The sequence below is a fragment of the Serinus canaria genome, chromosome 4 (assembly GCF_022539315.1).
Source record: "Serinus canaria isolate serCan28SL12 chromosome 4, serCan2020, whole genome shotgun sequence".
Classification (NCBI taxonomy): Eukaryota; Metazoa; Chordata; class Aves; order Passeriformes; family Fringillidae; genus Serinus; species Serinus canaria.
Window position 1 is genome coordinate 10,207,596 of NC_066317.1, and position 14,218 is coordinate 10,221,813.

Consider the following 14,218-nt stretch of genomic DNA (forward strand, 5'->3'; position numbering starts at 1 on the left):
TGTTTCTCTTCCTTTCTCTATAGAGAGCTTCTTTGTTCCCTAATGATCATCTAATGCCACCATATTCTGCCGTGATGCCTTTCTTCCAGCCTTTGTCCTTGACTGACCTTGATGCACGAAGAGACAGCAGAAGTGTTCAGAAGGCAGTGCTCACACCCAAGACTGACACGGGCAGTGCAGTCCATCCCCTGTGGGCACCTTTCAGGCATGGCCAGTCCCCAAAATGCTCACAGGAAAATGCATTATTTTAGCATTTATACAGATCCTGATCTTATATTTGCTTATTTTATAAATTTACCAGTGAAAGTGATGGCAGAGCAAGACTACACTTCTAGAATATTTACTGAACTTCATCTGAACTGATGTTTAATTTCGTAATATACCTTCCAGAATAGCAAAGACAGTTTTGAAAATAAGACTGACAAACTATGAAATAGAAATGAAAACATAAACAACTTCAAGACCAGCAGAATGAAATATTAATGCTAAAGAAAGTAGTTTCAGGTTTCTTCAAGACTTTATAATTTATTTTTAATTATGCACATGAAATGTATGAACATACAAGTAATTAGGTAACTTTTTACTTCTGCTGTGCTCACTTATTCATAGGACAACGACCACATATACTTGGCCCTGTAGTGCACATCTCCTTGTGACCATGTCATCAGCCTAAGAAAGAAAAGAAAAAATTCTTAGCAATAAGAAAAATAGGTATGATGAAAGTGGCAAAAAACATCTCATAACATCCTGCATTTTTATTGGTAAAACAATGTTTATGGGGAAAAATAACAGCATCACAAGTTTTTCTATAGTATAAGGATTTTTTTCATGTGGCATATTAATTCCTCTAAGGCCATAATCCCCAAAGACTTCTTAGCTGGCAGAAACACAAATTGTTTTTTATACTGAAAAGGGACAATGACTACATACACTTGGCCCTATCACACACATCTACAGGCACAGACCCCACTGTACACATGTGAAAAAACAAGATGAAAGATAAGCTATCATTAGTCACTCTTGTTTCCCTGCCACTGAGCCACTTACACAGTATTAAATTTACAACCTTTATTTATTGCAGACTGTGTAGGAGATGTACTATTTTCTAAGAGTTTGCATGCTCAAGATAGAAAGCTAAGAGGCAATACACACACAAGTGAATATATAAAAATACAGATCAGCCACCTTACAATTTTAAACCTGAGAATGATTTAAAATTATTTAAAAGAATAGCAAAAGCCAATATGCAAAGTACTGAGGAAAAAAAGAAGACTTTAAGTCAGTTCAGTATCTTGACTCCTAAAAGATGTCAAAGATCTTCAGAAGTTGTGTTCAGCTAAGTCAAAAGCATTTGTATGTGCCTACTTACTATGAACATTGTCTACATTGTGCTCTCGCTTTTCTTCTTTCATATTCCATTACATCTTCATTATGCTGCTTGATAAGCTATAAAAGAGCAGTATATTATAAACAGCTACACAATTCACAGCTGGATTCAGACAACAGAGAGTTTTTACAGAATATCAAATACCTGTTATCAGAATGCAAACCAGTATGTAACTGGGACTGTCTAGAACACAACATATCCTTATTAACAACTGAAAAAAGTGTGAAAACAATGCCTCACATTTTCTCTTGACCACATGGCGGGGGGAATCGCACTACCAATTATAATTCACCACCCCCAAAAAAGGGGGAAACCCCAAAGGGAATCCATCCCACCCTGGAAACACTGTCACCGTGGAGAGTGCTATTGATCCTGCACAAATCTTCCTGAGAGCTACGACACCCTGCTTGTTTTAACACCATAAAATCTGTGAGTTCTCTGAAACAGAGAGTATCTTACACCTGCACTTTGCTCATGAAAAAGGGGTCTTAATGTATTGAAATCAGCTAAAACCACTTTAACCAGCTGAAAAGTGAGAACACATTGGTAGTCTGATAAATACAACATTATCTGGGCACATCCCTAGGTCTTCTCTCATTTTGGAAAGACTACGGGGAAAATAATGCCAAAGCATTAATCCAACAGGCTTGAAGAATTAATTCTGTTGTGGCTGTTTTAAATTTGCAACAGAGAGAAGCTTAAGAAATTCATTTCATAAAATAAGAGCACAACATAAAGCTGGGAAAACATAAGTAATGAACATAATCATGCTTCAAATCTGACACCTGCTATGACCACCCATTACCTCAGTAAACTCAGTTGGTTGCAGTCACTGCATTCATATCACCATTATGATTTTTAAGGAATAGTTAAGTTCAACAAAACCAAATCAAAACACTTACAAGAGCCCACAAGGCAGCACTGGTGCCAAACGCCAAGCCAACTCCCAGCCAGTTTGGTTGGGCATTATTTGCTTTGCTCACAACAGATGCAGAACGAGAAAAAGCTAAAAAGGCACAAGATTACAAATGCATTAACATTCTTCAGGGTTAGACTACCAAGTACTTACTGACATTCATGCAATCTGGGAAAACAACCAAACCACAACAACAAACCCCGAGTGAATGCAATGATGAAGTGGTCTCCTTAACACTGTAATAACCGATCCGCTTGTAGGATCCCCCCAGCACACTCTCCCTGACGCGCGAGAGAGGGCAAGGGGGGCTGCCCCCAACTCAAAAGCAGTGCTTTTTGCCCGTTCCCCGGCCACAGTAACAATTTCCCGCCGCGTCTTCTGCTCTTTAAGGATGTCTCTCACTGTCCCTGCCTAAAGCCCTCAGCCCCGGGCCTTCCCCACCTCCGATCCCCCGTTAATCGGCTGTGCCCTCCAAGGAAGGGCCGGCACCACCATCGCGGCGAGACATGGTGAGGCCTCCCCCCGGCCGCGAAGCAACACCAACTTAAAATAAAAGATTAAAAAAATAACTAATGGGCTTCGATTAAAAACAGTAAAAGGAGAGAAGCTACCACCGAAGCTTCCTCGAACGCCAGACGCGGACTGGCTGGCGGGGACGCCGCCGCCTGACTAAGTCAATGGGCCGGGCCGGGCCGAGACGGGGCAAAGCCCACCAGCCTGCCCCGAAGGGGCTCTCCCCCTGCCACCGCCGCTCACCAAGGCTGGGTGGTGCCGCCACCAGCACCCAGCGCCTCACCGCCCTCAGGCCCGCCGCCATCTTGTCGACCGGACCCGGCTCCGCCCGCGGGGGTGGGACCACCCCGCCCCGCCCGTGCCCCGGCGCCCAGGCGGGAGAGCTCCGCCGCGCGAGACCCGGCGGGCCCTGCGCAACCCCATGGCTCTCCGCTCTTTCCCGCCCGCCGCCGGCACCGGGCAGCGGCGCCGCCGCTCCGGAACCACGCCGGGCCGGCCCCGTCTCGGCGGCGGAGCCCGCACAATTGGCGGGGCGGGGCCGGCGCGGGGCCGCGGCGCATGCGCGGGGACGCCGTGACCCGGCTGGGGAAGCGCCGCGCTGCCATTTTGGCGGCGGCTCGGCGGCCGCTCGGGACCACGTGAGCGCGCCCGGGGCTGGCGCGGGGAGCCCGGCGCGCGCGGCGGCCGGAGGGGCCGGGAAGGACTGGGAAGGGCCGGGCCCGCGGGCGACAGGCGGCAGGAGTGGCTAAATTCCAGCGGGGAGGCTCACGGCGGCGGCGGCCGAGCGGCGGAGACGGGACGTAGCCCGCCCGCCCGCCCACTCAGTCTCCTCCTCGGAACCCTTCGGCGGCGCCGGAGCCGGCGGCGGGGAGGATGCCGTCCGTGAGCCTGCCGCCCAAGGAAAACGCGCTCTTCAAGCGCATCCTGGTGAGTGGCGGAGCGGGAGGCCCGGGCTCGGCTGCAGGGAGCGGGTTGAGGAGGCCCCAGCTCGTACCCGGAGCCGGCGGGGAGCGGAGTCCCGGCACCACCGCCCCGGCCGCGGCTCCTTACGGCAGGGGCAGGCCGGCCCCAGCGCCGCCCGTCACCTGCACCCTGTCCCGCCCGGCTGGGGCCGCACTAGGGCCGCCGCGTCCGCCCGCTCGCCCACCGGGTCCCGTCGCTGACCGCAGTGAGGCACCCCGGGCTCCGGGAAATGCCCCGCGGCCGCTTCATTCATCGCTCGCCGTTGAAGCCGCTGTCCTGCCGAACACCCACCCTGGGCTCGCTTTTTTTTTTTTTTTTTTTTTTTTTTTTCTCTTTTATAACTCATTGTTTTGCTGTAGGCAATAACCATGTTTGTTGCTCGGTGAGAAGATGGCTTTCGAAGGAGGAAGTGAAGAAAGATGAAGGTTTTGAAGTCTCCCCGAAGTTTAATTTGCAGCCAACTCTTGTGGAAATTTGTCAGTCGATTTTGCTGGGTGGTGGCTGGCGTACGGATGAGAGAACATTCAGTGTAATTTAGGCAAGAAGCCTCGTTTTCAGAATGAGGTTAAGATGGTCTACAGTCCAAATACCAGCAAAGTGGGCCCAATTCAGCGACATCTTAAGGAACTTGTTTCATGCGGTGTTGCAGGAGCATTGTGTTTCTAAGGACTTGGGTTGAATTGCAAGTGTCTTAAGTTTGTTAGTGAGCAACTTCAGTGGATTTATTTAGAAGATTCTGTATATAGATCAAGTTGTTTTCTCTCAGAAGAAGTCGGTTTTGTCTAAAAATCTCATGGCATCTTTCAAAGAGACTTAGAGTACTATTTTGAGTAATTTCAAAGATCAGAAGATGAGAACTGTTGTCCTGTTGGAGCAACAGCACTCTTAAGGTTCTCTAAATTTCTGCCACTTAAGTGGGAGGGATGTGTACAGTCTTCTGTCACTTTGTTTCCCAAATATTTTATGAAAATGGAGCATGTAGAGCTAGAAGGCCCTATGCACAGGCATGTGGCCATGAGACATGCAGTGTCAGGGTTAAAAAGTAAATATGAACTATAAATCTGATTTCTGCTTTGAAAGATTCAGTCATGCTTTTGAGTTGGTATGACCTTGTACTGAGTATGTAGTTTTTCATGTGTTGTGGGCTGGGACAGATCTAGCCTTGCTGCTCAGTGATCCATCCTTTGCATTGAGGATGGTTTGTGTGATTACAGGGTACACTGAATCAAGGAGCTTGTCCGTGTTTAAATCTGAGCGGGTTTGGTTGGTTTTTTGTTCCTTTCCTTTTTTTTTCTTTTTTTTTTTTTTTAATTTTTCCCTTTGCTTGGATGTGTCTCAATATTTGTGTGGAGGGCAGGAACAAATAAGGAAAAAGAGAGTCTTTGGAGAAAGTGCTGGCTCAGCACCCTTGTATTCATAACTTGATTCAGACTAGAAAAGGTGTGCCCCAGTGCAAGCAGATTTCTGTGCACTTTTTTTTAAACTGGAGGTCTTTAATAAAATTGTGGTGTTCGAGATATCTGGATAGGCTAAAAGCTGTTGTGTCATTGTGATCTTTTCCTGTCTCATACAGGGATGAGCCTGGGAGACAGATGTGTAGTCTGGTATTTAAGACTGCCTTGTGATGTGGTATCTTTATAACACGTGGTGAATAGAAAAGGCTTAAAGGTGGTTTTCTTCATGCTGAAAATTTTGGTAATGAACTGCTTGTATGCCCTGTTACAGATAATGACCCTACTTTGTAAAGTTTTAGTTACGTGTTTGACTTGAATTAGTGAGACATCTTTTAGGAATTCCTAAGTGCAGGCCATGAGAAAAATTACTTCCCTTCTGTGCCTTCACTCTTCCCTTCACACCTCTGTCATCCTGCAGCCTCTCCTCATTCTGCACATCTTTTCTGGAGACTGTAGCACTTCTATCTCTGCCACATCTTGTAGTGTTCTGTGGGAAGCTGAACAGCAGTAGGAAGAACTGCCTGTGCAGCTCTGAGCCCCCTGCCAGGGTGGAGGTGGTCCTGGGTAAACCCATGCTGCCTCCTGGCGCAGCCAGGCCATGTGTCCTGTTCAGCATGCCTGGATGAGGTTTTTTCAGCAGATGCTTTGGGAACTGGCCCAAGTGCTACTGAAAAGATGCAATACCTTGCAGAAATGTAATTGCTGGTACACGGACTGTTAACACAAGTATAAACCCATTCCCATTCTGAATCTCATGGAGATAATAAACTCAGGAGCTAAGTGGGTAACTGCCTTTTGTTTTTACAAGTGAAGCATAAAGTTGGGGTGTTTTTCAGTCTGTTTTGGGTGTGTTTTCAATTCCCGAGGCCTCATTTTTTTTCTTTTTTAAGATGTACACCTGTAACACAAATGTTACCAACCTGCCCAGCTTTGCATAGCAAAGGGCAATAATTAGCTTTTAGAGTTTGGTTGTTTTGTTTGTTCCGTAGTAAGCATCTTGCATGGTCAGTGCATATCTCATGTGAATGGGTTTGCTCACAAGCCAGCATTTCCACTTACCTGACAAATTCTGAGTTCAGAAGTGTGTACGCTTTGTCTTTGCTTGTTCCACACACTGTAACCAGACTAACCTCTTCTAGTCACTTTACAGGCATGTAGAGTTTCTAATAGAAACATTTTTCCATTTGAAAGACATTTTACAATTCAGAGTTCCTGTAGTACAGCAGGAAAGAGATCTGCATAATTAGCTTGAATCAAAAAAAACTCCCACAGGATTAGCAATCACTGTTCTCCTTAAACTTGCACTTCCATTTAAAAAAAGTGTCTAGCTCATAGAGTTTTTATAGTTTTAACTGTTTGCTATTAGGTCTACAAGTAGATGTTCTACTGCTCAGAGATTCTGAGGAATTTAGAGCAAAAGTGGATCTCAACATTTGAACATCTAAAATAGAGTCTTTATGATTCTTTTGAACACACATAATTCCTAGGCAGTCCAGAAATTACTGGAGAAGAATTCAGGTGGAGGCAGGGGAAAGGGTAAAATAGTAAACAGAGCCCAGTAATAGTTAAGTTGGCATTTTGGTACACAGAAGTCTGGATGCACTATGAAGTAATGGAAAAAGTGCTGTACTCCATTTCCTTCTCCCCCCACCCCCCTTAGGATCAACTGTAGAACTAGTAGTTGTAGGGTGTACGATTGACTGATTTTTAATTAAATATAACTGATGACATTGCTGAACCCTTCCTGGAATTTTGCCAAATTATTCATCTGCTGTATTTCGTCACATACAGTTCATCAGTGATGTTCAGTTTTATTTCACAAATCCCAAAGATAATACTCAATTAAGTTTTCTTTGGATGTAGAAGTTAAATATATTTATTGAAAATAAATATATTATTTATTTATTTATTCATTTTTAAATAAAAATTAAATATAGTGCTGTTAGGGGTGCCATATATTTTGTGGAAGAGTTTTTTCAGTCTCTTGAAACATCAAGATGAAGTTCTTGGAGTTCTGGCAGACTAAGGTGGTGCGAGTATTTTTTACCATGTGTTGTGAGCTTAGCCTTTAATGAGCAAAGAGGAGAAAAGTCCAAGCATTTCAGGGAAAAATAAAAAGTCATACTTTTTGTTGGAAATGAGCAGTGCAGCTGTGTGAGTGTGTTCAGTCCTTGTTTAAACAGTTCCATGGCTCTCAACTCTATTTTGTGCTGTGGAGGTAGTGTACTAAGGAAGAAGATGCTGAACTGGTCTGAGCTGGTGTATATTGCGTCGTGTGAAGATCAGAGTTTCCCTGTTCAGGACTGGGGATTAGCCATGGCTATTTTGACGTATGGAGGCTATTAATCTTCCATCTCAATCAGTTTCCTCAGCTGTTGTGCAGGCTTGATTGGGCATGGCCAGAACCCGTGTGCTCCAGTGGGGCATTGGACTAATCAGGGTGTCTGCTGCAGTTCGGGGACATTTCCCCTTCATGTGGTCACTTTTACCTTGACATTGCAGTGCTTGAGGGCAGTGTCTTTGAGCTGGTGGTCTTCCTTTCCATGCTGCCTTTGACAAGTGCTCTACTAAGTGATGTGGGAACTTCCTGGTGATAAAAAGCCTGTTGAACAACCTCTCTCCCATGCCTCTGCTGTAAATATGCCAAGTCCCTCATGCTGGGCCATCTTTCTGTTTCTTCATTCCAGAATCTACTCCCTGTCCCTGCATTTTGGAACTAGACAGACCAGTGCTTCTCCTTTACTAATACTTTCATCAGCATGAATTCTTTAAAAATATTATTCTGTCATAGAAAGTCAGGTGCTGACTTTAAGATTGCTGAGGTGACAAGACTTGAAAATCTCTTCTTAAGTCATCTTAATTCAAGCTTAAAGACTTGATTTCTAGAATTTCACTTTTATCAGTAACCTAGTAAATTAGTTTGTTGCAATCATTGTTGCATTTGCATGGCTGTACAGTAATCAAGTATGCACACCACTGGAATTTTATCATATATTCTCTTTCTGTTGAAATATGGAATTGCTAACATGGCTCTTCCAATTGATTGTCTGTTGAGACATCAATTACTTCTTTTTTCTTTGCCAAGAGGAATACCCTACTTGGGCAGTAGTAGTAGGAAGAGAGGTAGAGATAGTGTCATGGCAGAAACATTGGAATGGAAGTACAGGGTAGACTTGCTGCTTTAAGCAGAATCACTGATCTTATTTTTCAAAACTATTTCTCAAAGCTGCTTAAGAAATTAATTACTGTTTGAGACTTTAGGATGCCATTGAGGATTCACTTGAGCAATACATGTTACTAAAGCCTGTTCATGAAATTAGGCCATTTTTTGTCATTGGAGCTGTAGATTTGTAGAAATTGTAGAAACCCAATTCTGGACTTTATCTGGATGTCTCAAGTTTGAATCTCTTGTCTGCAACAGCACTGTGTCAATGCAACAGGAGTGGGCGTAAGGAATTACACATTTTCTGATTTTGCTGATAGAGGATTTAGAGAAAATTACAATTATTCATTGCCACCCTTAAAAGGGAGGTCAGTGGGACTTGTTACAAGGATTTCTGTTGGCTTGTGTGATACCACAGAATGAAGTTAGCAAACCTTGTAATGTTAAAGAACAACCTTTCTTATCTTAATAGACCTATTTAACTATTTCTCAATGCTCAGTGCTACCAGACCTCATCTTGCATACCTCAGTGCTAAGGGTGAGGAGTACTCTAGGTGTAATACATAGGCAGAAAGTGCCAGTAGCCTCACCATCTTGGATTATTTTGTGTCTTGGATTGTTTTTTAAGATACATGGATACTTCAGCTCAGGTCTGGGTCCAGAACAACTGAGGCCCCTTTAGATATTTTTATGCCACATCTTGGAATTTGAATTGATACACTTTGTTTCAGATGATCATTAAAAACCAAGCATATCCTGTGCATACTGGATCTCTTGTGGGGCACAGTCAGTTTCTTGATGAGTTCAGGGATGAAGCCTGAATGTGGGGGTTCCAGGGTCATGAACAGAAGTCAGTTTATTTTATTTGACAGGGCCAATTTCATGGTAATTCTCCCCAAGAGGAGATTAATGTAAGCAAGTACAGGCTAACAGAACTGATTTTTGAATAATGGGTTTTTTCAGCAAGTCTGTCTTCAGTAAGTGAGGATTTCTAGTCTTCTAGAAGAGCTGTAGTTAACTATTTGTCAGCCCCTGTTTCGAGCTGAATTTTCTGAAATAAAGGAATGAGACCAATTCAAAAGCATAGACATTGCATAGATTTTTTTCTGCCTTAGTATTAAATAAAAAGGTACACATATTTCTGAGATTCTTCCTAACTAATTTGAATTTCAATTTTTTTCTATTCCTCTGGTTTTATGCTATCAAGCACTGCTAGTTAGGAAGATATCAGTGACTTACAAAAGGTAAAGCATGCTGTGCAGAGGAGGATTTATTAATCCCTTGAACTAGGCAATTGTTGGAGCTGTTTGTTACACTGAACAATTCAATTAATTAACACTTCACAGCAGTGAAAGAGGATAGTTTGTTTCAATTTGACAGCAGAAAATGATGCCCGGTTTCTCCAGAGCTTTTCAGCATTAACACAGCTGCAAGATTTGTGTGGTTTCTTCAGTCCTTGAGTTTATACATCTTGTGTTTGTCATGAAATTGAATCGGTGTGGAATATCTTTTGCCTGGAGCTGCTGAGCTGTTTGATAAGGTTAATGCTCAAAGAGCCCACTAATTCATGGTGAGTAGTAGCTCCTAATGCTTCCAGCTTTCAGCATCTTCTTTACTGCATTTAGCTTGAATTAGTGCACCTTAGTGACTTGACCTGATCTCATCCACCTGTAGAGAGAGGAATTGTGCTGGAAAACAGCCTTGAGCTGCCCAGCACCTGAGTTTGCTGTCTCTTAAGTACTGCCTCCAAACCGTGCTGGAAGAAATAGATAGAATCAGAGTGGCAGATGTGCATGTCCTGCACTGTAAGTGCACACCTTAGGTAACGCAAAGGTCAGGGATTCCAATGCTTCCTGCTGCAAGAGATCTCACAGCATCATAGTTGCCAGTGCTGCCATGGGATGCCCCAAGTGTACATCCATGACTGCCACTGGGAGGAACTGTGGGGTCCTCTTAAGAGCACACTGCTGTAGTTGAAAGGGTTTGTTGTGGAATCACAGAATAATTTTGGTTGGAAGGGACCTTTGAAGATCATCTAGTCCAACTCCTCTTCCATCATGGATCAGCTCAAGCCTCAAAACCCTAGGGAAGAGGACAGCAGCGTCAAATTTGTGAGTTGTTTTGTTTGAGCAGCCCCTTCTTCATTGTACTTCCTCCTGGGGCCTTGCAAGTAAAGCATTCACCTGTGCCTATGGGTAGGTCAGCTGTCCTGGTAACTCTTGTGTATGATGAGGAATAGTCTGCAATATATTTCCTCTGCTGATGACACTGGCTATGTCACTTGCTGAAGGAGAGAGACTGAGTACAGTGAACTACAGAGAAGTTCAGTTTGCAGCTTTGATGTCTTTTGGGGCTTAATCTCAATATTGCATTCTTCTGGTGAAGAAAATCATATTCTTCAGCTGGTCTGTCACAGCACTGACTAAATTAGGATGCTTACTTCTACAACATTATTTCTGGGTGAGAAGTGATTTCCAGTGGGGGTTTTGGTGAGGCTTTTGGTTGGTTGGTTTGGGTTGATTGTTTGTAAGCATTGGGGCATTAGGTAGTTTACATTCATTTTACTTCAGTTAAATTGCAGATGTGGTGTGTTAGGTTGGAGTAAAAAGTGTGACCTGGTAAAACACAGTCTCAGAGGAGAAAACAGTTAAAAGTTCTTCATACTGTTTTTTCTAAAATTCTGTCTCTTTAATGGAAATTGCACACTATTTTTGGTTTCTTTTCAATTTCAAAGGGCATAACAATTGGTAATGTGATCCCATTCCACCCACTCGGTTCTGCTATATTGATTTAATTCTCACACTGCTCTTTCTTGTGCTGATTCAAGTAAGAATCAAAAAAAAACCCAGTCAATAATGCCCCAGTGCTCCCACATGTGAGCTTGGGGAGTAGATGGTACCTTCTTGTCTTTGAAAATTACTCTTGAGGAAAAACCTCTAGTCTTGCATGCTTGCAGGTGAGATGACAAAGGTGGTTTCTCCTTTATGTTGGTCTTCTGTGACTGTCTTAATCTTGCTCATGAAACACTTCTGGGTCTGCTTCTCACCTGTTTAATCAGCTGCAAAATCCGGGCTGGATAGACTCCTGTGAGAGTTTTTGTTTTCTTTCGCTGCTGCAAATTAGTTTTAAAACACTCTTAAATCAGCTAGGTTGTACCTATGTATTGATTTTCAAGTATCCTTGCTTGAAAGGGAGTTTTCTACTTTATATTGTGATTGAGGTTATTCTTTGTGTAGGTTGAGTGGTACTCGGTGGCCGTGTAGATTCACTGTGAAGCTTCTAATCAGGCTCATGGTAACACCTGGTGTTATGCTGAGCTAGAGCTGTTGAACTGATCTTAACTCTTGGTGTTACTGAACATACAACACAGTGTATGTTATGTCTGCAGTGTAGTTATTATAAAATGTCTTATAAATAGCACATTTAAGTCTGGATGGCTATTAAATTATTTACCTTAGTTTTTAAATGTTTGCAGGATGTGAAGACTGCTTTGTGATAAGAGGTGTGAATATGTGCAAAATATTTAATGTATAAATGGTAGAGTCCAGTCTGCTGTGTGCGGTGTATCTGAACCTGAGGGACATGCCTGCATGTCAAAATGCTTCACTTGACTCATGTCCTTTAGTTTTAGTTGGAAACACATGTATTTGACCATTAAAATGTCTAGTTTGAGAGGGAAGAATTACTTAGGAGGTAAAATATGCTGCCTGCTTATAGGTAGCTGTCATGGGTATGATGCTGGCCAAATGCCAGTGCACCCACAAAAAATCATTCGCTCATTCTTCTCTGCTATAGTTGAGCAGAGGAAGGGGGAAAGAGCAATTAAAAAGGAGTTCATGAGGTAAGGATTGGGAAGAAGCATTTTAAGGGCAAAACAGTCATAAAACTTAAAAAGGTATAAATAAAAAAATCTATTTAAGAGTGTAATGACAACTAAAATCTTTAGAACATTTTTTCCCTCCTCCAGTCCTTCTTTGCTTCCTACTGACAGTGCAGGGAGACAAAACATGGGGTTTTTAGTCAGTTTGTCACTTCTAAACAAGCTTTCTTCAGTTTGCTTAGGGAGAGGAGTCTCTTTTGCTATGCCCATGGGGCCCTTTCCCCAGGAGACAGTTCTCTGTGAACTCTTCCAATGTAGTTCTAATTTTCACAAGTAGCAGTCCCACCCAAACCTGCTGCAATGTGAAGTCCCTCCCATGGGCAAAGCAGGCTTCCCACAACTGCTTCCTGTGGGCCATTTAGCTTATGGGGTACACTCTTTTAAAGACGAGTTGTTCTATTATAAAAGCAAGGGTCTTCTTCCTCTATCTCTAGAAGCAAGGTTCTCTCTGTTCAAGCCTCTCACCAGATCACAGCTTTGCAGCAACCACATGCTCCAGTGCAAGCACCTTTTTTGCACAGGCTGCCAGTGAATTCTTCATCCCCTCATGCAATTAATAAATTACAGGGAAGCAATTTGTTCTGTTATCGTCCTCATCGTGGCTTGCAGAAGAATTTCAGCTCCGATGTCCAGAGCAGCTCCTCCTCCCCTTCCCTCTTTTGCACTGGCCTTAGTGTCACCATGTTGTTCTCACATATTTTCACCTTTTCCTTTTCTCCAACTCAGGAGAAAATTGGTGTCTGTAGGTTCATTTGTTCTCAAGTCCTATCAATTGAAAAGTTTTACAGAGTTTTGAAGCACTGAAAGGTTGATCTTGTCCTGTGCCTCTCTCTGCTGACCACATGGTCCCCACTGGCACCATGTGAGCCATGCCAGCCACCAGCTCCACTCAGCTCCTCTCCTCATGCGGGGTGCTGAAAAGGAAGAGCTGCTGCTGCCACTTCTGCCCTTCTGGCTAAAAGCAGCCAAGCAAATCAAGTTCATTGTGAGCCGTGCCAGAACAGCAGTGGCTGCCACGGCTGCGCTAATCTTGGCTGTGCGGCCATTCCCAGCCACACTGAGTGCTCCTGGCGCTAGCCTCAGCCATGGGGCTGCTCATTCTTGGTGCTAAGGTGGGCCCCACTGGCATCACCCTGGTGGCCACGCTAGGAAGGAGCCCTCTCTACCACCCCTTCAAGGAGAAACGGGAAAGGAATAGTGTGTGCCTTTATTACTTCTTAAATGCATCATCACAGCAAAGTTGCTGACCTCTCTAATTGGGCCAGCCACTATGGCAGTCATCAGAGCCTTTAGGAATTGCCTCTGCTGGACATTGTAGAAATTTCAAGGACTTTTTTTTTTTTTTTTTTTTTTTTTCTCCAAAGTAGCCTCTGTGGCTTCCTCTGCCACCACTAAAAGCCAGATTGTGTTAACCTAACACAGTAGCAAACAATTAAAGAACCTAGTTGTGTAAATTTCAAAAATATAACAATCTCTAAAATGCTCTTGTGACAGTATATTTGCTTATACTGTATATAAAGAAAACAGTGCTGAATTAAGTTTGGATGAAAGTCATTTCTGCTGTTGTAAGCAGCTCTTAGTGCTACTGTAATCAGTAGCATGGCCTTTGTATAGCAACCTTGTGGTTACTGTGTTCAAGAATCCATGTCAGTGTGTTCAGTTCACTACCCGTAGGCTTGGCAGCAAGGTTTAGAGAGTAGAGGAGAAGATTCAAAAATGGAAAGCTGGGGCAAGGGGGGAACAAACTCCATGTAGCCATGAGCTGTGACTAGATGTAGTTAAGCTATAAATAGTGGGAGTCTTTTCACCTTTCCTCATGGCAGCCACCAAAGAAGAAATGCAGAGGAATTTATTGACATTTGACACAGTGAAGCCATGTGCACATGTAAGGCATCTGCTGGCCGAGACTAAGTCTGCACAGATGCCTTAATACAATTTAGAG

General features: G+C 43.6%; 2 protein-coding genes across 2 annotated transcripts in view; one reads left to right on the plus strand and one right to left on the minus strand.

The window, feature by feature from the left end:
* Positions 1 to 495: 495 nt before the first annotated feature.
* Positions 496 to 3,558, minus strand: NDUFC1 (NADH:ubiquinone oxidoreductase subunit C1; the record flags this gene model as incomplete). The annotated part of the gene is made up of 4 exons (XM_009097510.4): positions 496 to 669; positions 1,370 to 1,446; positions 2,290 to 2,393; positions 3,060 to 3,558. Coding segments are annotated over 4 exons (681 nt in total), but the record flags the coding sequence as incomplete, so codon positions are not given.
* The window catches only part of NAA15 (N-alpha-acetyltransferase 15, NatA auxiliary subunit), a 37,490-nt gene continuing 26,808 nt past the window's right edge, over positions 3,537 to 14,218 (plus strand). Inside the window, exon 1 of the mRNA XM_030238962.2 lies at positions 3,537 to 3,743. Coding sequence (XP_030094822.1) covers positions 3,690 to 3,743 — 54 coding nt within the window. The 5' untranslated portion in view covers positions 3,537 to 3,689. The remainder of the gene's footprint in view (positions 3,744 to 14,218) is intronic.